At 39.9% G+C, this 21,253-nt stretch overlaps 1 protein-coding gene across 4 annotated transcripts in view; it reads left to right on the top strand.

Moving 5' to 3' along the window:
* Nucleotides 1-21,253, top strand: part of PSPC1 (paraspeckle component 1) — an 84,320-nt gene that overhangs the window by 29,495 nt on the left and 33,572 nt on the right. The window contains exons 7-9 of one of the 4 annotated variants that reach the window (XM_040988347.1): nt 14,671-14,728; nt 17,908-18,077; nt 19,893-20,732. The exons of 2 other annotated variants lie outside the window; for them this stretch is intronic. In XM_040988347.1, coding sequence (XP_040844281.1) covers nt 14,671-14,728; nt 17,908-18,077; nt 19,893-20,078 — 414 coding nt within the window. In that variant the 3' untranslated portion in view covers nt 20,079-20,732. Of the gene's footprint in view, nt 1-14,670; nt 14,729-17,907; nt 18,078-19,892; nt 20,733-21,253 lie in introns of those variants that run through there. One more of the 4 variants, XR_005884715.1, reaches the window with a different exon arrangement.

Below are 21,253 nucleotides of genomic sequence, written 5' to 3'. Positions count from 1 at the left end.
GCCTTTTCTGGTTATAAAAACTCAGCCATAGTTTTATAAGATAATTTCTTTATTTGGTATACCATTATGTCATCTAATTCCTGATTTGAAGCAGCTGATATTGTTCCAGCTGCTGCTGTTAGAACTGCAAAGGATTGTTTTGTTTTGTTCTTTCCTTTTGTCCTTTCCTCTCTCCCCCCACTTTTGCTCCCTCCCACCTTCCCTCAGTCCAGTTTCAGAGAAAGAGCTTTCGTTTACCTCTTTACTTCCCCAAATGCCTGCAATAGCTTTGCCTGAGCTGGCGATTTAATCAGAATGGAATCTAGGTCTCCCATGTGGGTGGTAGAAACTCAGCTGCCTTAGCTATCACCGCTTCTTCACAGTGGCTGTGTTGTTAGCAGGAAAGAGGGATCTGCAGGTGAGGCAAGGATTGGAAACCAGGTACTCCACTCTGGACATGGTCATCTTTCGTTACTGTGAGGCCCAATAGCTGGTCCTAACATGCATTTCAAATAACTGCTTTTTAAAAAATAGTACGTATCTTTAAAAATCACTAGTTATTGAATATGTTTCTTTTTATTATCATCTATGCAGATGAAATACATAATTTATTAATTTCAAAGCTGGTAAACTGTTGATGATTTATCTCATCACAGTCAGAAAAACATTTCTCTGTAAATTTGGTTGGTAATTCTGTACAGACTGGCACTTAGGCCTTGCCTCTTTCTTTCCCCATAGCTTGCCTCTGTTGATGGGACCAATTTGGAATTGCTTTTTGGGCAGTGTGTATTTTTTTTTAATACTTATTTTTATTGGAAAGTCAAATATACAGAGAGGAAAGACGATGAGAAAGATCTTCCGTCCATTGATTCACCCCCTAAGTGGCCGCAATGGCTGGAGCTGAGCCAATCCAGAGCCAGGAAGCAGGAGTCTCCTCCAAGTCTCCCACATGAGTGCAGGGTCCCAATACTTGGGGTCATCCTCCACTTTCACAGTCTGTAAGCGGTGAGTCGGGTGGGAAGTGTTGTAGCCAGGACATAAGCTAGAGTCCATATGGGATCCTGGCGCTTGCAAAGGGAGGATTAGGCAATTGACCCTTCACGCTGGATACCAAAGCACTTTTTTCAGAATTTACCATAGCAGTTGAAAAGGACATTTTTCAGTCATTTATTTATTTCTATTTGAAAGGCAGATTTTACAGAGAAGGAAAAACAGAGAGGAATTTTTCCATCTTCTAGTTTACTCCCCAAATAGCCAGAGTTGAGATGGTCCAAAGCTGGGGGCCAGGAGTTCCCTGGTCTCCCAAGTAGGTAGGTACAGAGTCCCGAGGACTTGGTCTGTCTTATGCTGTCTTCCCAACTTATAAGCAGCGAGCTAGATCACACGTGGAACCTCTGGGGTTCAATTCTTATGAGATATCAGCCCTGCAGGCAGGATTAGTGGGTTTTGCCAACATGCCAGTCCCGAAAAATGATATTAAACACACACACACGCGCGCACACGCACAGTTTTGAAAGGCAGAGTTACAGAGAGGCAGGGAAAGTGAGACCTTGTGTCTGCTCCTTCACCCTCCACGTGACTGCAGTGCTCAGGGCCTGCATAAGCCAAAGCCAGAAGTCTGGAACTGTATCCAGGTGTCACACCTACATGGCACTTGGGACATGTTCCACTGCTTTCCCAAGTGCAGTGTCAGAATATCAGTGTATCAGAAGAGGAGCAATCAGTGGGACTCAAAACGACACTCATGGAGCAGGATATTATAGGTGGTGGCTCAACGTGCTAGACCGCAGTGCTATACGCAGTGATGACAATTTTAAAGATGTCTTCTTGTATATACGTTAAAAATAAAATTATTGACCTGTTTAAAAAAAATTATGAGCGTGGGACTAAAGTCCATGCTTTGCATGCGCTGGGTTCTTATATGGGTGCTAGTTCCCTAGTTTGTATCCCGCCTGCTCGACTTCTCTTCAGTTCCCTGCTTGTGGCCTGGGGAAGCAGTAGAGGCTGGCCCAAGGCCTTGGGATCCTGCACCTGCATGTGAGGCCTGGAAGAGGCTCCTCTCTCCTGGCTTTGGATTGGTGCAGCTCTGGCCGTTGTAGCTACTTGCGGAGTGACTCACTGGATGGAAGATCTTCTTCTCCTCTTTGTACTTTCAAATAAAATAAATAATTCTTAAAAAAAAAAATATAGATTGTCAGAATGTCTTGGATCTAGTGATGTGAGGTTGCAGGTTAATCTGCCACATTCAGTGCCGGTGTCCTGTATGGGCACTGCTTTGGGTCCTGGCTCTTTTACTTGGGTTCCTGCTCCCACGTGGGAGACGCATGTGCAGTTGTTAACTCCTGGCTTTTGGCCTGGCACAACCTTAGCCTTTGCAGCCATTTGGGGAGTGAATCAAAGCATGCAAGTTTCTGTCTGTGTGTGTTTCTCTTACCCCTGTCTGTAACTCTGCATTTAAAGCAAAAAGGAAATCTTTGAAAACAAAACAAAAGCATGCCTTAGGTTAATGAGCACACGGAGACCTGTTACTTCTATTAGTGAGTCAATATTTAAAGAACATTTTTTGATGTTATTACTAAATCTTACCGTAATGCTAAGATGTGATTCATCTACTGAATTTTTTACTAAAGCTAACTTGTTTAAAAGCAGTTGATTAAGGAAAGTTGAGGTTCGGGGATTTCCCATATCTCATTGTCTGTATGTACGTATAACTTTACCCGCTATAAAGATCCTACGTATGGTCCTATATCTACCTATCAGAACCCTTAAACACTGCATGCATGGTGTTAACATATTCTGTAAAGTTTGGCAGCACTTGTACCATTCTAAATATCCTATATGTTCTGTTCATTTTTTCCACCCTCCTAACTCCTGGAATCCATTGGTTCTTCTCTGATTCCTTCATATTCCCTTTTCCAGAGTGTCTGTCTGGCACCTTTTCCTTAGCAGTATTCCTTTCCTTTTCTTCATGTCTGTTCATGGATTGACAGCTCACTTTTTGGTCCTGAATAGTATCGGCTGTCTAGATGTGCTGAGGGTTATCTGTTCTCCAGGACATCTTAGTGTTTCTAACCTTCATGGGGTTTCCGGGTGGATTGAAACATTTAGTTTCTTTAGGTAAAGAACAAGGAACAGTATTCCTGGATTATATGGTGAAGGTGTGTGTGTTTTTACAAGGTTCCTCTGGCAGTCTCATTTCCTCTTGTGCTGAGTGAGTTTCTGCTGACAATGTTTGAGTTTTTACCATTTAAATATGCATGTAATCATGTATTGTTTATTTAATTTGTAACACCCTAATTAGTGTAATAATACCAAAGTTTAACAATCATCAACCTCAAAGTTTTCTGAAGGTATTTTTTAAGTCATGTAATTCAAGTTGAGGGAAAAATGTTAGATTTTGCTAGGGCTCTGTTTAAAGTGTACTAAGTGTTTTCCCTTCTGTAGTTTTTACAAATCATTTTGAAAATTTTGTTTGTTGAAAAGAGTAAGTTTCGGGCCCAGCACGATAGCAGAGTGGTTGAAATCCTCGCCTTGCACTTGCCGGGATCCCATATGGGTGCCAGTGCTAGTCCTGGTAGCCCTGCTTCCCATCCAGCTCCCTGTTTGTGGCCTGGGAAAGCAGTCGAGGACGGCCCAAAGCCTTGGGACCTTGCACCCACATGGGAGACCTGGAAAAAGCTCCTGGCTCCAGGCTCCTGGGTTCGGATCAATGCGGCTCTGGCCAATAGAGCAGCTGGAGGAGTGAATTAGCAGGAGGAAGATCTTCCTCTGTCTCTCCTCCTCTCTGTATATCTGCCTTTCCAATAAAAATAAATTTCAAAAAAAAGAAAAGAAAAGGTTAAGTTTCTCTTGCTTAGCTTGGACAGTTTGCATGTAATTAAATGATTTTTATTACCGAAAGTAATTTTTAAAAATTTTTTCATTACTTTTCTCCAAAAAAAAAGGTTAGTTTGCTGATACACACACCTTCCAGTAGTTTAGCACTTTTCCTTTTAAACTCAGAGAGGCTTTTTTTTTTTACTGATTTAGTGTCATTAATTCTTTATTGCATTCTCTTTGTGTTTGTTAGCCAGTGTTCCTGGATGGTGAATTCAGACCCTTTCCTATGGAGCTTTGGCTCTCTTTCTGCCAAAACAAAAACCAAAACCAAACAAACAAACAAAAAGAGAGGTAACTTAATAGTGCCAAGTATTTAATTTAGTTATTTGGCAGATTTAGTGATGTGTAATGATGAAATGAATCTTGGGATTTACTAGAATTTACTTTCTAAGAAAATATACAGAGACACTCAAAGTTTGTGTTTTTTTTTTTTCCTGTTGCTTTTGCTTTATTATTTTTGCAAAAAATAGAATAACAGAACAATCCTGGTATTTTTCCTAAGTGAGTACAGCAGTCAGGGCCGAGCCAGAGTCAACTCGGGAACTGGGAACTCCATCCTGGCCTCCTAGGAGGTTGTTAGGGAATTTAGTTCTTTTGTTTCCTTTTTTTTTTGTTTTTAAACATTTAATACACACAGTGGAGGAGAGACAGAGAGGAAGTTCTTCCATCTGATGATTCACTCCCCAAGTAGCCGCAACAGCCGGAGCCAGGCCGATCCAGATCCAGGAGCTCCTTTTGGGTCTCCCACACAGGTGCAGAGGCCCAAGGCTTTGGGCTGTCCTCGACTGCTTTCCCAGGCCACAGGCAGGGAGCTGAATGAGAAGTGGAGCTGCCAGGATTAGAACCGGCACCCATGTGGGATCCTGGCACGTTCAAGGCAAGGACTTTAGCTGCTAGGCCGCTGCGCGGGGCCCAGACTTTAGTTCTTGAGTGTTGGTCTCTGCTTCCTAGTAGAGAACAGTGTGGAAAGTAAAGCAGGCAAGCCTCGAACCTGCACTCTGGTACAGTTAGGAGTATCCCAAGTTTTGCCTTAGCCCACTATGCTATCAACACTGTCCCTGGGATTTCATGTAGATAGTAGGTATAAACAGTCTATCATTGGTTTTGTTATTTTCTGTCTTAAGACATGGAACCTTCCTTAGGTACATAGAGATGTCTAGATAAACCTTGGATGTTTCTTCAGGTATAAACATGAGGTGTTTATCAAAGAAGATTGATTATGGTTGTTATGACTGCATTCACTCAAACAAGAATTTTGATCAAAACGTGAGAATGTGTCTTAGGTCATGAGATACTGTTGCATTTAATAAAGCTAAAGACATTGTTTAGTTCAGTATATTTTATGATTCCCTAATTGTAACTAGACTTTATTGATGTCCTTCCTGAGTACTAGATAATTCGTCTAAATTAAGCTTTTTTAAAAAAAGTCCAATGCAAGGTACTTAACATTACAGATAGATATGTGAAGTGTTAAGTAGGCTAAAAAAGGATAGCTCTTTTCCACATAAAATGTCAGTTGGCCAGAGAGGAAGAATTACTTTGAGATAATGGCTTGGCTGATTTTATATTTGAGCCAGTTTTTTTTTGTATTTTTTTGTTTGTTTCAGAGAGTAGTACCTTTGTTTTTTAAAATACTGATTTAGTGTTAAGAGAGATTCCTCCCGTCCAATGGTTTACTCCTCAGTTTGCCACAGCGACCTTGGATGGGACAGGCGGAAGTCAAGGTGCAGGGTGTTCATCTGGTTGTCGCATGTGTGTGATCGGAGCCACGGTCTCTGGCTCAGTTTCCCCTGTTTTTCCCAGGCCAGGACGCTCCATCAGATTGAGAGCAGCTGAGACAAACACTGGTGTCGGTATGGGATGTTGAATTTGCCAGTGGTTGCTTAACCCATTTTGCCACAGTCAGCTTCTATTTATGTTATATTGGAAGTAACGTTAGAAATTTAAGCAAAATTTAAAGAAATGGTTTTATACAGGGAAGAGTGTGGGCTTTGTTTGCATTTTTGCACGTTTCTAATACTTTTTCCCATTACAGTAAAAATATTATTTTACAGATTTGCTTAATTTACTGTTGTATAGAAATGGTTGGCTTTCCATATCTACTTCTATGTTTCGTCTGTTGCAAAAAGCTCTCAGAATACATCAGGTCTGCTTTTATAACTTATTTGAATCAGTGAGTAGCTTGACATTGCAATAGCATTTCAGTGATGCTGTCTTTAAAATTTTTCATTAAAATAAGTCAGCTTTGGGCTTTGAGTCTATTCCTATGAAATGAGAGTTCGTTGATTTATGGAACCAGGGCAGAGGGCATGCCTGGTAGGGGTTACAGCGGGTCACTCTGACTAGGTTGCAGCTCCAGTTGGCTTGTGTGAAGGCCGAGTGTGCGGTGGGCAGGGTTGGGCTGGACTGCAACACCCATTGGATTCTGTAGAAGACAGGGCTGGAGACAGAATTAACGCAGCAATTGCACCGCCAGTATATGCGTAGGCTGATTTTGGTGATGGATTGTGCCAGACCCTGTATTGGCAAACACATAAGAATCAGGTCTGGGATCACGTAAGATGAGGTTTCTTTTGTGATTCCCCCTCAACTAAACCACTGAACTCAGAACTCCAACCATGGAGAAAACTGCAGGTTCCATGGTCTGACTGTGGAGCACATGTGTCAAAGCTGGGCCTCCTCAGTGGCTTAGATGGAGCAGTGGACAGCATGTCCAGATGAGGTTTGTTTGGGGATTCCCCAACTCAACCACTGACTCAGAACTCCAGCCATGGAGAAAACTGTAGGTTCCATGGTCCAACCATGGATTGCTTTTATCAGAGCTGGGTCTCCTCTCTGGCTAAAATGAAACAGTCGACAGCACAGCAAATTGTACATGGAGCATGCAGAGGACACCTGATGTCATAACAGAGGATGGAGGACAGAACAAATTGATCAACTACCCCAGCCAAGTGTTAGTAGTCAATATGTGGGCAAACGTAGACTCTAAGGTGGGCTGGGTCAGTTCCTGGAATGATTCCATCATGTGTGTGGAGTGGCGAGATTGGCAGCAATTCAGAGCTACCAGAACCATTCGAGCCGGACCCTTGGAGCGAGCCCCACATCAGGGACACTGGCCTGGTTGTCAGGCTAGGTTTTGCTTCTCCCATTATCTCCCCGCTGTTCCCAGATACAGGAAGAGAATGGTTTCATCCACTTTTCTCTAGCTCTTGCCTCTTCACACCCTAATCAACTAGGTAAACATCATCAAAAGATAAATAAAAATAACTTTCATTAAAATAAGTCTACTTTATGCTCTGAATCATATTCCTGTGAAATATGAATCCATTAATTTAAAGAGATAGTCCAAAAGTTATTGTATGATACAGAATAAAAGATCTGCATTTCTTTTTACTGGTATCATTAGGACATGTTCGCCAAAAGTCATACCAGCAGTCAAGATTGTTGGATATTGGCGTTGCAAGTAAAAGTCTTTGTTCTGTGAAAAAAAAAGGGGTGGCTGACTTAACATGTATCTCAATCACAGGAATATGCTTTTTTTTTTTCCTTTTATTTATTTAAGTGGCAGTGATAGGGAAAGAGACAATTCAATACAACGATTTCCTTTCCGTGTGTCAGTGCCTGGGTGGTGAGAAGCAAGGAGCCTGGAACTCCATCTAGGTCCTCTACGTGGGTGACAGGGATGCAGCTACTTGTGCCATATTCCAATACTTTGCAGCCGCACTAGCAGGGCACTGTATCAGAAGTCCAACAGCGAGGATTCCATGTGGCACACTCTTGGGATGCCAGCATAATAGGCACCAACTCTGTATGAGGGCAGCAAAGGAATGCTTATCGCTAAGGCCTCGCCTTGCACATGCTGGGATCACATATGGATACCAGTTTTAATCCTGGAGGCTCCGCTTCCCATCCAGCTCTCTGCTTGTGGCCTGGGAAAGCAGAGCAGGGTCCGAGGCCTTGAGACCGTGTACCCACATGGGGGACATGGCAAGTATTTCTTTTTTTTAAAATATTTTATTGTGAAGTCTGATCAAAGTATTGAAATATTTTTTAAAATTTATTTATTTGTTGGAAAGGAAATGTGAGAGAGAAGATGGAGATCTTCCACCATTTGTTCATTCCTCCAATTATAACTGCCAAGGCTTGAACAGGCAGAAGTGAGGAGCCAGGAACTGCATTTTGGCTTCATATGGATTGTTGCTGGAGTAGACACCGCCAGGGGAGGTGGGCATCCGGCAGTGGCTTAGCCCTCTGCCCTGTAGTGACCTCTTCCTAGACTCGAGAATGCCATGGTTACTAATCAAAATTGAGTGCAAGTGTGCCTTGGTTTGTGCTAAAACACATGAGTTTCTGCTTTTGTAGTGTTGAATGCAGTCAGTGCTGAGAAGGAAAGCCTTCTTGAGGTCGTGACTGTGAGTTAAAGCATGGGATGACATATTTCATGAACTGCGTTGGTAGGGCCACTGTTAGCCACTACGGTTTGGTACATGCTTCTGGCAGTCAGCCATGCTTTGCTTGCTTTCTCCATCATCAAAATATTTAGCTACTCTTAAATTATGATCATTGTTTTCATGTAAAGTCATAGAATCACTGTAAAAAGAAAGTTAAAACACTAGGGCTCATTAAGCTTTCATTCTTTTCGTTGTTAAAGATTTTTCTAATTTATTTGAAAGTTGAAGTTACTGAGAGATACAGGTCTTGTATTTGCTGGCTCACTCCCTGAATGACTTGAAAGGCTGGAGCCGGGCCCATCTAAAGCCCGGAGTTGGCATGGCTGGTTCTGATTACCTCCGTGGGGTCAGGGGTCCAGGTACTTCAGCCGTCCTCAGCTGCTTCCTCAGGTGTGTTTCTCGGAGCTGGAGCACAAGTGGAGCCGCCAGGACCTGTCCCAGTTCCCATTTAGAATGCTGCCATTGAAGGTGAAGGCTACTTTACTCACTACACCACAGCGCCAGCCCCCACTCTTGAAACTCTTAGTGAGAGATGGTTGTGAGAGTAGGAATTTTATGAACTCCAGCAGAGTTTTATAGGTCAGTTCAACACTTGCCACATTTATGACCTTGCATAAGTTATTTAATATCTTTTCACCTAGATTTTTCATCTTAAAAGAGGCAACATGGCACGGGTGATGGTGCTTCAGGTTAATTCTTTGCCCTGTGGTGCTGGTGTCCAGTTTGGTTGCTGGTTCATGTCCTTGCTGCTTCACTTTTGATCAGCTCCCTGTTTATGCCTGGTATGGCAGTGGAGGAAGGCTTAAAGTCCTTGCCACCCTGCACGTATATGGGAGATCCCGAAGCTCCTGGCTCCCAGCTTTGGATCAGTTTTTGGCTTTGCAGCAATTTTGGAAATGAAGTAGCAGATTGAAGACCTCCTGTGTCTGTCTCTGTTCAAAAAGTGTGCCTTTTGGGCCTGACGTGGTAGCCTAGTGGCTAAAATCCCCACCTTGCATACGCCAGGATCCTGTATGGGAGCTGGTTCATCTTTTCACCTCCCTGCTTCCCACCCAGCTCCCTGCCTGTGGCCTGGGAAAGCAGCAGAGGACGGCCCAAAGCCTTGGGACCCTGCACCCGTGTGGGAGACCCTCAAGAGGCTCTTGGCTTGGCTCCAGCCCTTGGGGACGCTTGGATTGTGAACCAGTGGACAGAAGGTCTTCCTGTCTGTCTGTGTTCCTATCTGTATATCTGGCTTTCCAATAAAAATAAATAAATCTTAAACAAATGAAAATAAAATTTAAAAATACGCTAAACTAGCAGGAGAGCAGTCTGATAGTGTTGTATCAATTTTTTGAAATGGAGTTTTCATTGTAGTTGATACTTGGTGTGTAGATTTTAAATTGTTATTTGAAAAGCAGATTTACAGAAGAGAGGTGATGATGTCTTCCATCTGCTGGTTCATTGCCCTGAAAGGCAGAGCTGGGGCAGTGGGTGCAGTGGTTCCAGCGCTGGGCTCATCTGCTGGTTCATTGCCCTGAAAGGCAGAGCTGGTACAGTGGTTCCAGCGCTGGGCTCATCTGCTGGTTCATTGCCCTGAAAGGCAGAGCTGGGGCGGGGGATACAGTGGTCCCAGCGCCGGGTTCATCTGCTGCTGCTCTCCCGGGGACATTGGCGGGGAGTCGCATCAGAAGGGCAGCAGTGACTCCACAGACAAGGCTAACCTAGTACACCCTGGCCTAGCCCCATGATGTAGTTTGTTGCTTTGGAGTCTTCTCAGATGTTGGTTACAAATAAGTTATTATAACTTAAATCACTACTCTGAAATTTTGTGAACAAATGAGCGAAAGCTTTTATGTAGCAGCTAAAATTTAAGAAACATTAGAATGTACTTTATATTTTATGTTTGCTTTTTGTGGTAAGCTTCGCATTACTATTTATTTATTTTGATACTTAATTGCTAAATGATAATGAGAAATAATACTCTTATTTCTGTTTACAATCCCCTTAAATGTCATCTCTGATTCTTTTACATAATTACAACTCAGTACATTACTAGGAAAATGAAAACTTATTCTGCTTCTAAAATGATAACTGGTAAGAAATAATTATCCATTTTCAAACTACTGTTGTTATTTAAGAATAAACTAGTATGAAATAGTAATTTCATACAATGGTAAACTCAAATATTGAGCGAGTGTACGTATTTTTAGGAGAAAATGCTATTACGTATAACGTGAATTACAACTTTAATGTTATAGTAATCTGAGACATCTGATTTTTGCATCTAAAGAAACTCTAGAACTCAAACTAGTAGTGTAAAGTATCAAAAGTGTAAAATTCTTCCTTTCCTTAGACCCTGAACTGTGTCACATTAATAAGCGTTCCCAGGAAGTTGTATTAATGTTAAATGGTTTTAATAAATAATAAGATTCTTAGCTTTGTAGTAAACTAAATATGTTGTTTTAGGAAATGCTACTCAATGTTGAAATTATTAACAAATGATAAAAAGGTTTATTTATGTCTTGTAGTTAGGCATTCTTGAGCTCATATAGAAATTTTGAAAATTGATATCTCAACAATGAGTCTGTAATACCTACCCTGTGTTAGTGGCTAGACATTGTATTTCTAACCTCCAGAATTAAAGCAAACCCAAAGCTAAAAATTTTGGCTTACTAAATATTCAAGATCATAAAATCTCTGTATTTTACTTTATGGTGCTGAAATGTAACTTTTTTTAATTGAAGTGTGTATTATAAATGATAACCTATAGTATTTTTGCTTGTACAGAATATTTTTTGCTTTGACTTTCAGGTAGAAAAAGAAATTGCAGCTTGAATTAGTTCATTGAGTAGTAAGTTAAATCTGCTCTCCCAAATCCTCATCAAGTGGTTTTAGAATGTGAGGGATTTTTTTTTTCTTTTTGTTTGTAATTCAGTGATAGTGTTTGTAAACAAGCCGAGTTTTACGAAGAGAGAAATTTAGTTTTAAGAATGGCTTTTCCAACGTGTGCCTTGGTTTGACCTGACTGGATTGGAGTTAGCTGGGAGCTGGCATTGTGTGGCTTCTACCGCCTGTGGTGCCGGCTACCTACTGGTGCTGCTGGGAAATCATACGACGGAGCTTCTGGCATTGGTCTGACCTTTGGCCATTTGGGGAGTAGACCAGCAAATGGAAGATCTTTCTTTCTCTGGGTCTTCCTCTCTCCCTGTAACTCTGCTTCTCAAAAAATGAGTAATTTAATAACTATAGAGAAGAAGAAGGAAAAGGAAGAGATTGTTCTCCCATCTGCTTGTTTACTCCTTGGATGGCAGGGACCTGGCCACTGGATGCGTCACCTCTTGGGCTATACAGTGCAGGTCTGCGGGAAGCTGGAGCTATTAGTGTGATGCTGGAACTGCCAGCAAACCCAGATACCCCAACCTGTGGTAGAGATGCCTCAGTCGGCAAGATGCCTGTCCCGCTTTGAGTTTGCTTCATATTTTGTAAATAATTTGATGGCATGTTTCTTGATGATGCTTTGTTGTGTTATACCTTCTTCTATGGTAGTACATATTCCTTAGTAACTACTTTTGGGCAACTTTTTAATTTTATTATTATTATTTTTTTTTATTGGAAAGGCAGATGTACAGAGAGGAGGAGAAACAAAAATCTTCCACCCGATGATCCACTGTCCAAATGGCCGCAGTGGCCAGTGCTGTGCTAATCCAGAGCCAGGAGCCAGGAACTTCTTTGCTGGTCTCCCCATGTGGGTTCACGGTCCCAAGGCTTGACTGCTTTCCCAGGCCAGGGAAAGCAGGGAGCTGGATGGGAAGCGGGGCTGCCGAGATTAGAACCGGCGCCCATATGGGATCCCGGGGCGTTCAAGGCGAGGACCTTAACCATTCCAGCATCGCGCTGGGCCCCTTTATTTAGTTTTGATGATGTTTACGTAGTTGATTAGGGAGGGAAGTATTGAAAGTTGGGGGAGGGGGAAGACAAGGGGAGAAACCACACCCAGCCTTCCAACTGCCTCAATATGCAGAGATGTGGAATGCCCACCTGATGTCCCAGGTTCCCCGATGTGGAGCATGTTCCAGGGTTCTGTTGAAGCGATTTTGACAGTTCTGAAATGCTGTCAGTCTCATTGATCCAAGGATGAGGAAATCCTTCCAAGGTCCACTGGCTGCATTGGTGCACCCGAAAGTCTCCATTTGCCCAGAAGTTTGCTGTCAAGCTTTGCTGGGGTAGTTGAATAATTTGTTCTGCCCTCCTCCTCCGCTGTGGTATTAAGCTGTCCTCCACAGTCTCCAATGAACTGCCAAGGCCTCCGCGTGCATCTGGGAATGCTGTCCATTGCATCACCGAGGAGGCCTGTTTCAGACACATCACTCCACTGTCGGGTCACAGATTGTGCCACTGTCCCTGTGGTTGGAGTTCTGAGTCTAGTAGTTCAGTTGGGGAACCCTCAGAGAAACCTCATCTGAGGTGATCCCAGACCTGACTCTTGTGTCTGGCATAGTCTGGCCTTCCAGTTGGCCTCGTATGAGAGGGTGAATGTTGCAACCCGGCCCACCCCACGCCCCATTCAGGATGTACATTTGGGACAGCTGCCTTGACCAGTCCAGACTGTCGTGGGTTCCTTTACCTCTAAGTGATGTCAGGCTCCTTGGTCACACCTAGTTTAGTCCATCACCCCTTCAACACTTGTGCTAACCAGTGCGACTAGTATTTCCACGGGGTTTGGCCCACACATCCCCCACAGAATCTGTGCCCGAATGTGGTTCTCTTATGTGCTACTTAATGTCATGGCCCTGTCTAATATGACCCCACTCCTGATCCATCAACATGTCAGGTAGTAGGATATGATCCTGCTGGACAAGCCCCGAGCCTTAGCTTTTGTATGGACTGGTGTTCAGTGATTATAAGTACTACACAGTATTTAAAGGAGTTTGGTATATCAGTCTTATCCAGAAAGATCATCTGGTTCCTCTCCTCCAACCTAGTAAGTCTCATCAGCCTCGCTAACCTTCAAAGGAAAAGTCACTCTGTCGTTGGGATTCTTTAGGATTGATTGACACCCCAGAAGCACAGTGGGCCTGACCTGGAGATGCCTAAGCAGCAATTCAGAGCCAAAACCCCACAGCAGGCCGCCGGGACAGGTCACCGCACGGACGCGGTGGCTGGAGACAATCCCGGTTGGCACCCTCCAGCAGCTGAGTTTAGAACTTTTGTAAAACCCATATATGAAGAGTTCTTTAAAATTCACTGAAAGTATGTTATGAATAAAGTATGCATGATTTTCCAGGGTTTTTGTACTTAAATAAACTTAGATTCTAGTTCCATTTCATTGAACTGTTTCTATATCCTTATACACTTCTGTCATACTGGCTTTTTTATTTTCTGGATTTCCAGTTGTTGGTACTTTCACGAGTATTTTAGTAAATGAAATTTTACTTAATTTTAGATCTTGTTAAGATTGCTTTTTAAAAAGTTTAACGAAATTGCTTTCTTTGGATTTAAACTGCTACTTTTCTCAGAATGCCTTTGACAATTTAACACAGCACAAAAACAGTCATATCAAAGGGTAATTTCATTTTGTTATCTTTGAGTGTTTTCACTTATAGGTTTTATTCAAATTAATTTTTTGTACTAGTAAATGAAGTGTTTCTTAAAAAGCAGTTTCTGTTTTGAAACATCCAGTGTTTGTATTGTTTGCATAACTTTTTAGTTTCAGTTAAGTTCACGAGTACCTTCTTCCGGAACCGGCCAGCTGTGTAACACTTTCCCTTGAGATTATCAAGGACAGCAGTTTCTTATTTAAAAGTAATATTTTCTGGAACATCAGTAATGGTTTGCATAGTGAAAAATTCTTGTGGCCCTTGTGGAGTAACGCTTGAGTAACTGAAATAAAATTCAGAATGACTTATTATAGTGATATTTGCATATGATTTTAATTTTAGCTTGGTGATCTAAAGCTCTTTATGTTGAATGTGTAAATACATTTTATATAAATATGGTAACAGCCATTTCCTTTTAAAGACTTCAGTGACCCTGGAGGACAAAGTAACTCAAGTGGTGGTAACGCTTAGATGCTCCTTTGCTGGATGTCTGGGCTGTGTCTCTGAACTGCCGGAATGAAAATGTTAAACTGGGTCTTGGGGGGAAGATTTTGTGTAATTTGACTTACTGATTATCCTTCTTGCAGTAAACAGAGGAACTTGTGGTGCTTAAACCTGAGAGTTCAAAGTTACTTTTCAGTGTTTTGGGAGTAAATGGTGTTGGAAATTTGCAAATCAATTAAGGTTGTTTGCCGATTCATTCTTTTCTTTTTGATTTTTAGATGAGCAGTGTAAAATGATAAGATCGATAGGTTGATTGTGACAACTATGTTTACTTGCAGAGAGAACAGGAAATGAGAATGGGTGATATGGGTCCCCGAGGAGCAATAAACATGGGAGGTAGGGATATGATTAAAAAAGGCTTCTGTAACTTCTTTGTAATTCCTTGGGGAAATGTATATGCTGTTTGTGTTGTCTCTTCATGTCAGAAGGAACTAGAATAACACTTGGAAAGATAAAATCTCTCTTATTTATTACATTAGGCTACAGTGTAATCACTAGGATGCAAATTCTGAAGCCTGACAGATGGTTTGGATTTTAATTAAAGCAATCTGCAGAGCAGATTTGGATGTGGCCTGAGCCTGTGTATTCATTGCATACCACTCTGCTGTGTGTTCAAAAATAAATTTTGTCATCCAGTTGGCATTTCAGAGTCCACAGTGTTGACCATTACACAGTAGGGCCCTCCAAATTCACTTTTCTACCATGAAAATTTGGATAGTTTCTTGTGTTTTAAAATTTCTGTTTTGCACTGTTCCTTTTGTGTAACCTTGAAGCTAGCTCTTCTTCGGTACCTAGTAGAGAATTCATAGCAGTGTATAACTTAGAGACTTACGTCATTTGCTGATGAGCAAGATGTGTCTTACTAACACACTTAGAGTAGATGCAAAGTTCTTCAAGATAGTACCTATGAAATCAAGTTTAATGTCCGTTGGCTAGTGTAGCCAAGGTGTTAGGAAACAAAGTTAAAAAAAAAATGGAGTATCATAGGCTTCATTAAATTTCGATCTAAAACTTTGAATAATGAATTACATTTTATACTTGATTAAATTCTCCTATTGAACCTGTCATGAAGTTATATAGCTCAAATATGCATCATGTATAGTAGATTACCTTAGCACCCAACAGGACCAACATGCACATCCCTTTAATACTCTTAGAATATGTGTCTTATGAAATGAAATGTAATGTGCAGAAGGAACACTTTTCTTGATTCCCTAAAAAAAAAAAACTGATGGTAGATTTTGACATTACATTGCTGTTTACTTAGAGTATGAACATTTCTATTATATAAAGGAAATATGAAACATGACTATTGTCCACAAAAAAGCTAGTTTTGAGATTTGTATCTGTTTTAAGTACGTAATGAAATGAGTACATCGTTCTAGGTTATGAGCAATAGTTGAGTGTGTAACAGTGATGGTGGTACAGGATTTATGTTAATTTCCATGTAAGTTTTGAGAAAATAGTTGGCCCATGTGATTTTAAGGATTGTAAACAGAGTTTATTGAAAGGTCATTATAATTATCAGCTTGTTAATAGCACCAGAAAAAAAAAACCCTTTGAACTTTAAAAGATTTTGGATTGTACAGAAACCTCGTAATTGTTATTTTCTTAAGTAATAATCAGAAGAAATATGAGTATCTTGAATTTCTTATTTTGTTAATAATTCAATGGAAACAAATTTTTATATTTTATTCATTAGGAAATCACATTTACATTTTAGCACTTTGCTCTGCACTTCATTTCATTTAGTCTTCCTGTAGTCTTCATTCAATATGAAATTTCATTGACTCTGAGCATATCATAGTGGTTTACTGGAGCTAATTTTCACTACCAGTTAGGTTCCTGCTAGGCAGATAAAACTGCCATATCACAATATAATGATGGAATATGGCAACGTATATACTGGCATGTCAGCAGCATGTGCAGGTGGTGTGAAACATAGATCATATATCTTGATTTTCAGGTAACCACATGATGCTCACGTTTCTGAGACCTTAACTTTAGTATACTTACACTGAATATAAAGCCTGTGTTGGAAATATGACTTCGATTTTGTTTCACTAGCCACCATCATTTTAGTCATAATTCACAAAGTGTGACAGTGTGGCCTGTTATGGAGGGATGTGGGGATTTATTCTGAACGTACTCCGTTTGCATAATGTTGAGAGTAGATGCTTCTTAGTACCACCTTCCCCATTCCTTATTCCTAGACTATTCAAGTTATTGAAAATCCCTATATTGGAGGAACAGAAATGACCTTGGGTAAACTGTAGATTTTTTTCAGTAGGAAGAATTTTATAAGAAGGTAATTCTTTACTAAGAAGTTTTTAGTTTCTAGGGAGGATTGTGCTCAAAGAGCAGTTGCATATTTCAGAACAGTTCATGGAAAATGGAGTTAAGAGATAGATAAGTTTGTACAAAAGAAGATTTTAAATACATGTATATTTTTTCATTTCCCGTGAATGTTTTGTAGAACCCGCTGGCTTTTCTGATATGCACTGAGTTCCTTTATCTGGCTGTTCCTTGCCACGTGGCGGTCAGCTACATGGAGCGCAGTGCAGGAGGCCTGAAAGTATAAGCTTCACCTCCTTTTCATATTGTATATCTGAGAGGTTACATGTCAGGGAATTGACCTCTGTAATGCACAAGAGGGAAGCTCCTGGATTAGGGCTGTCTTTGTTGAGTTTTAGCAATAAACAAGAACGTGCACTCATAGGAAAGTAGTTTTATATACATTACCTAAACATTTTATATTTCAGACCATCATGTCTGTGTAACTATAGCTTAAACACTGTTGCAGTTAATAAGATAGTTTAGAGTATATTTTTGAGGAACTGATGAAGTGCTTCTGATTTTCCATTCTTAGAATTTTGGCAGCATATTTTTGTTTTCAGTTTTCATGATAAGCATTTTGATATTTTTAAATTCGGTTTCTGTATTCCAATATAAAGTTAAATAATTTATAATTTTGGAAGGTTCCATTACAAAGTATAAAATTTATACTTTATAAATTTTTGAAGTTGATAAAAATTCATGATTTTGGAAGGTTGTAGTATAAAGAGGTTCGTTACTATGATTTTCATGTATTTGCACAGAGTAGTCTCCCCTCTCCCAGCTTAACTTAATTTACATTCTATTTTCAGGCAGAACTTGAACATTAAGTGGTTTTCAAAGTGCTAATTCTTTGTTGGATAAACTGGTGAAATTTAGTCATCATTGTTAGGGATTGTTTGTTTTAAAGGCAGACTGTCACAAATGATGGTGATGTTTTATAGCTTTCAGTCTTAAGTGGCATAAAATAAATGATACTTGCCTTAAGTATATTTGTTTTGTGCATGAAAATGTGAGAGTATACATATAGATGTGTTGCAGAATCAATAATTGAGTGTCCCATTAATAAGCCAAATGATTTTGATAGTAGTTTTATTATATAGAGTGTGTAAGTGTTGCTAAGATTTTGATGTTTACCAAATTAAGCTAGGACAGCTCTAAGTATAGATTGTTTTACATAGATGCGTTTAGCCCAGCACCTGCTGGTAACCAAGGTCCTCCTCCAATGATGGGTATGAATATGAACAACAGAGGAACGATACCTGGCCCCCCGATGGGTCCTGGTCCTGCCATGGGACCAGAAGGAGCTACAAATATGGGAACTCCAATGATGCCAGATAATGGAGCAGTGGTAATGTATCATGCACATTATTTTAATTATATTGAATAATATACATTTGTACTCCAAAGATAACTTCACACTTCAGTTAGTAAGCTTTTTTTTTCTTTTGACAGTAGATATCAGCAGCCAGTCAATAAAAAATGATTTTGTGAGATCATGTGTTTTGTAGTCTAATAGTATTACCATCCATGACCTGTGTTTGTACCTCAGTTATAGGAAATACATGTGTATTAGTTACTTTCAATAATACTAGCTTCTAAGCAACTTTTGTTAGCATTCAGTGTGATGCTTTCTTTCGCTTTCCATATGCATTGTACTTGTAAAAATTGATTTTCAGTGAGCAATTTTAATAAAAACATAATTTGGCAAGATTTTATTTCAGATAATCTTACCTGTAATTGGCAAAGTTTAATGAGTATTCTAAACTTTAAACATTGCTTTCTTTCCTAGCATTATGAATTCCATTTCTAAGTAGACTTAAGGTAGAAGGATTGTCCTGACCTGAGAGTGTGAAGGTATCTTTGTGTGAGTTAAATATTTGAAAAAAGTTTTTCAGTGATGGTTTTTATTATACTTGAGTATCAGCAGTTTGCTGTCTTTAATCATTTAAAGTCCACCCAATTTACATGAAGCTTGGATATTGGTACAGCATTTTTTCATTTGGCTTTTGTTAATTATCTCAAGACATCAGAAAGGAAAATAATGTGTGTATTTTGAAAGGCTTCATTTGGAACTGTTAGCACATCTTAAGACACTGAGATGTTCACAGTCATAACTGGTGAATGCATTTTTTTCCATCTTAAAATCGATGGTGTCAAATACAAACTAATAACAATTTGGAAAAATTCGACTTAGTAGTAGTTGGCTTTTTTTTTTTTTAATGTTGTACGGAGACAAGAGGCACTGCAGAAAAACTACCGTGAACAGGTGATGCATCGTGCACTTAATAGTGTATTTATTTTCTAAAATAGAGGCATATTTTTATAGTAAAATGTTTGAAAGTTTCGAGAAACAAGCTACTTTGGCTCACTTTTTTCTACCATACGATTGTCAGTAGTAACAGAAGTCTCATTAATCGTTCCATTTTTCTATCTTTCCCTCAAAATTGTAAACTACTTGAATTATTACCCTTGTTCTTTTTCCCCATAACAGTTTACTAGTAAGCGAGTTCTTTGTGCCACCCTTCTCAGCAGCTGTTATGGTGCAACCCTTGGGATTAATGTGTGTGGTTATTGTCAGAATTTTGAGATATGCATGATTCAGATGCTTAATTATTTATGTTACTAATTTTGAAATGTCAGTTTTCTCAGACTAATATTGCAGTGAAAACACTTTCTGTTTCTATCGGAAGTATCATTCTTTGTATGTTTGTACTAGTTAGTGCTTTCTGCTTTAAGAACATTGATTTTTAGCTGAGATTTTTAGAATGTTTACTTTTTAAAACTGTGGTGCTACTTCCCAGTTTGAGTTGAAGACATGTTTCCTTGCTCAGTTTCATGCACTATAAACATTTGGTCACTGTTGAAGTACAGAGTAGGCTTAAGTGGCATTGGATAATGTCCTTAAGTCAGTTCTGGTTTCATGAAATTGGGACATAGCCTTAGTGATATCTAAGTCTTCAGATGCTGCCTTTTTTTTTTTTTTTTTTTTTTTTACATAGTTACTAATTAAATTGCTCCTTTCTTCCTTCTATGTGTGATCCTGATTCTGCTGGACTTTCTGCTGAACTTGATGACACCACCACTTGGGATTTTGCCAATTGTTCTTGTCACTTATATTTGGCGTGTTCCAAATGGACTTCATATTTACTTTGTGGTATTCTAGCACAATGATAGATTCCCCCAGGGGCCACCGTCTCAGATGGGTTCACCTATGGGGAGTAGAACAGGTTCTGAAACTCCTCAGGCACCACTGAGTGGTGTAGGTCCTGTGAGTGCTGGTCCCGGTGGCTTTGGTAGAGGAAGTCAAGGGGCCAACTTTGAAGGCCCCAACAAGCGCCGTAGATACTAAGCATTCTTTCGTTCCTGGCTGTATTGGAAAAAACAATCCAGTGGTATGCCTTTCACCTATGACCTGTCACCTGGAAGAAATGGTTTTTTTGTACATGTTAGTAGGCTTAACATTTTTGTTTTGTAAAACTTGAGGTTTTTTTGTATTCTTTATTCATATGCTTTGTAGAAGAATGGTAATGTTGGTGCACATCATTGTGAATGTTCAAAATGTGTTTGTGACTAACAAAATACAAATATGCCATAGTACTGTGAAATCTTAATAAAGAAATCATTTTGCATAATTAAAAATGTTATTAGTGGTGTTCTTATGGTTTTAATAAACTTTGCTATGTAACCATAATATTTTAGTTGCTCTAATCTTAGCCATTTCAAAAGTGAAAATGATTCTGCCTTTTTAGTTCATTTGAGTAACCCTAAACGTTAAAACTTAATAGAAGCTATTGTCAATAATGGGTAGATGCAGTAGTATATTGGGGGTGGCCGGTGGGTAGTGGGGTTTAATTTGTGTAAACCATTGATGTTCTGTGAAATCAGATTTCGCTGCCTACATTTCTTGTAGTTTCTGAATAGTTAATATACTCTTGAGACTTACATTAAGGATATCTTTGTTCTGTTCTGATTTTTCCAAATAAATCTTTTGAATCTTGAAAAAGTCTGAAGGCAAATCTCTTGCTTGTAAAACACTATTTAGTTATAGTCTTATCTGCTATCAGTTATCACCATCCAGGTAGTGTTTGCTTCAAAATCAAACAATAGTGTGTTAACATTACTTGGTACTTGAGAATTTGCACTTTGGTTTATGGTAGATAAAACATTTCTTGAGGTGGTTGTCTGGTTGGTTGGTTGGTTGGTTGGTTGGTTGGTTGGTTGGGTTAAAGACTTGACAGACAATCTGGTGTTCTAACAGCTCCCGCATAATTTATTAAGTCTGCCCAGTTAAAGTTTGACTAATGTGCTTGGACTGTTTGCCCCCTGGGAGTAAAGGTAAAGTGGTCATTTTAATTTTATTCTTTGAAGGATTTATTTATTTGAGTTAGAAGGGGAGAGATTTTCCAGCCTCTTGTGTACTCCCCAAGTGGCTGCAATGGCTAGGGCTAGACCAGGCCAAAACCAGGAGTCATGATGTTTTTCCATCTCTGCCTTACCAACAAAGGCATTAGCAGGGAGCTGCAT

This window comes from Ochotona curzoniae, unplaced genomic scaffold (genome assembly GCF_017591425.1).
Source record: "Ochotona curzoniae isolate NIBS_2020 unplaced genomic scaffold, NIBS_Ocur_1.0 contig_4838, whole genome shotgun sequence".
In the NCBI taxonomy this organism is placed as follows: domain Eukaryota; kingdom Metazoa; phylum Chordata; class Mammalia; order Lagomorpha; family Ochotonidae; genus Ochotona; species Ochotona curzoniae.
Note: the sequence above shows the minus strand (reverse complement) of the source record. Positions and strands in the feature narration are given on the sequence as shown.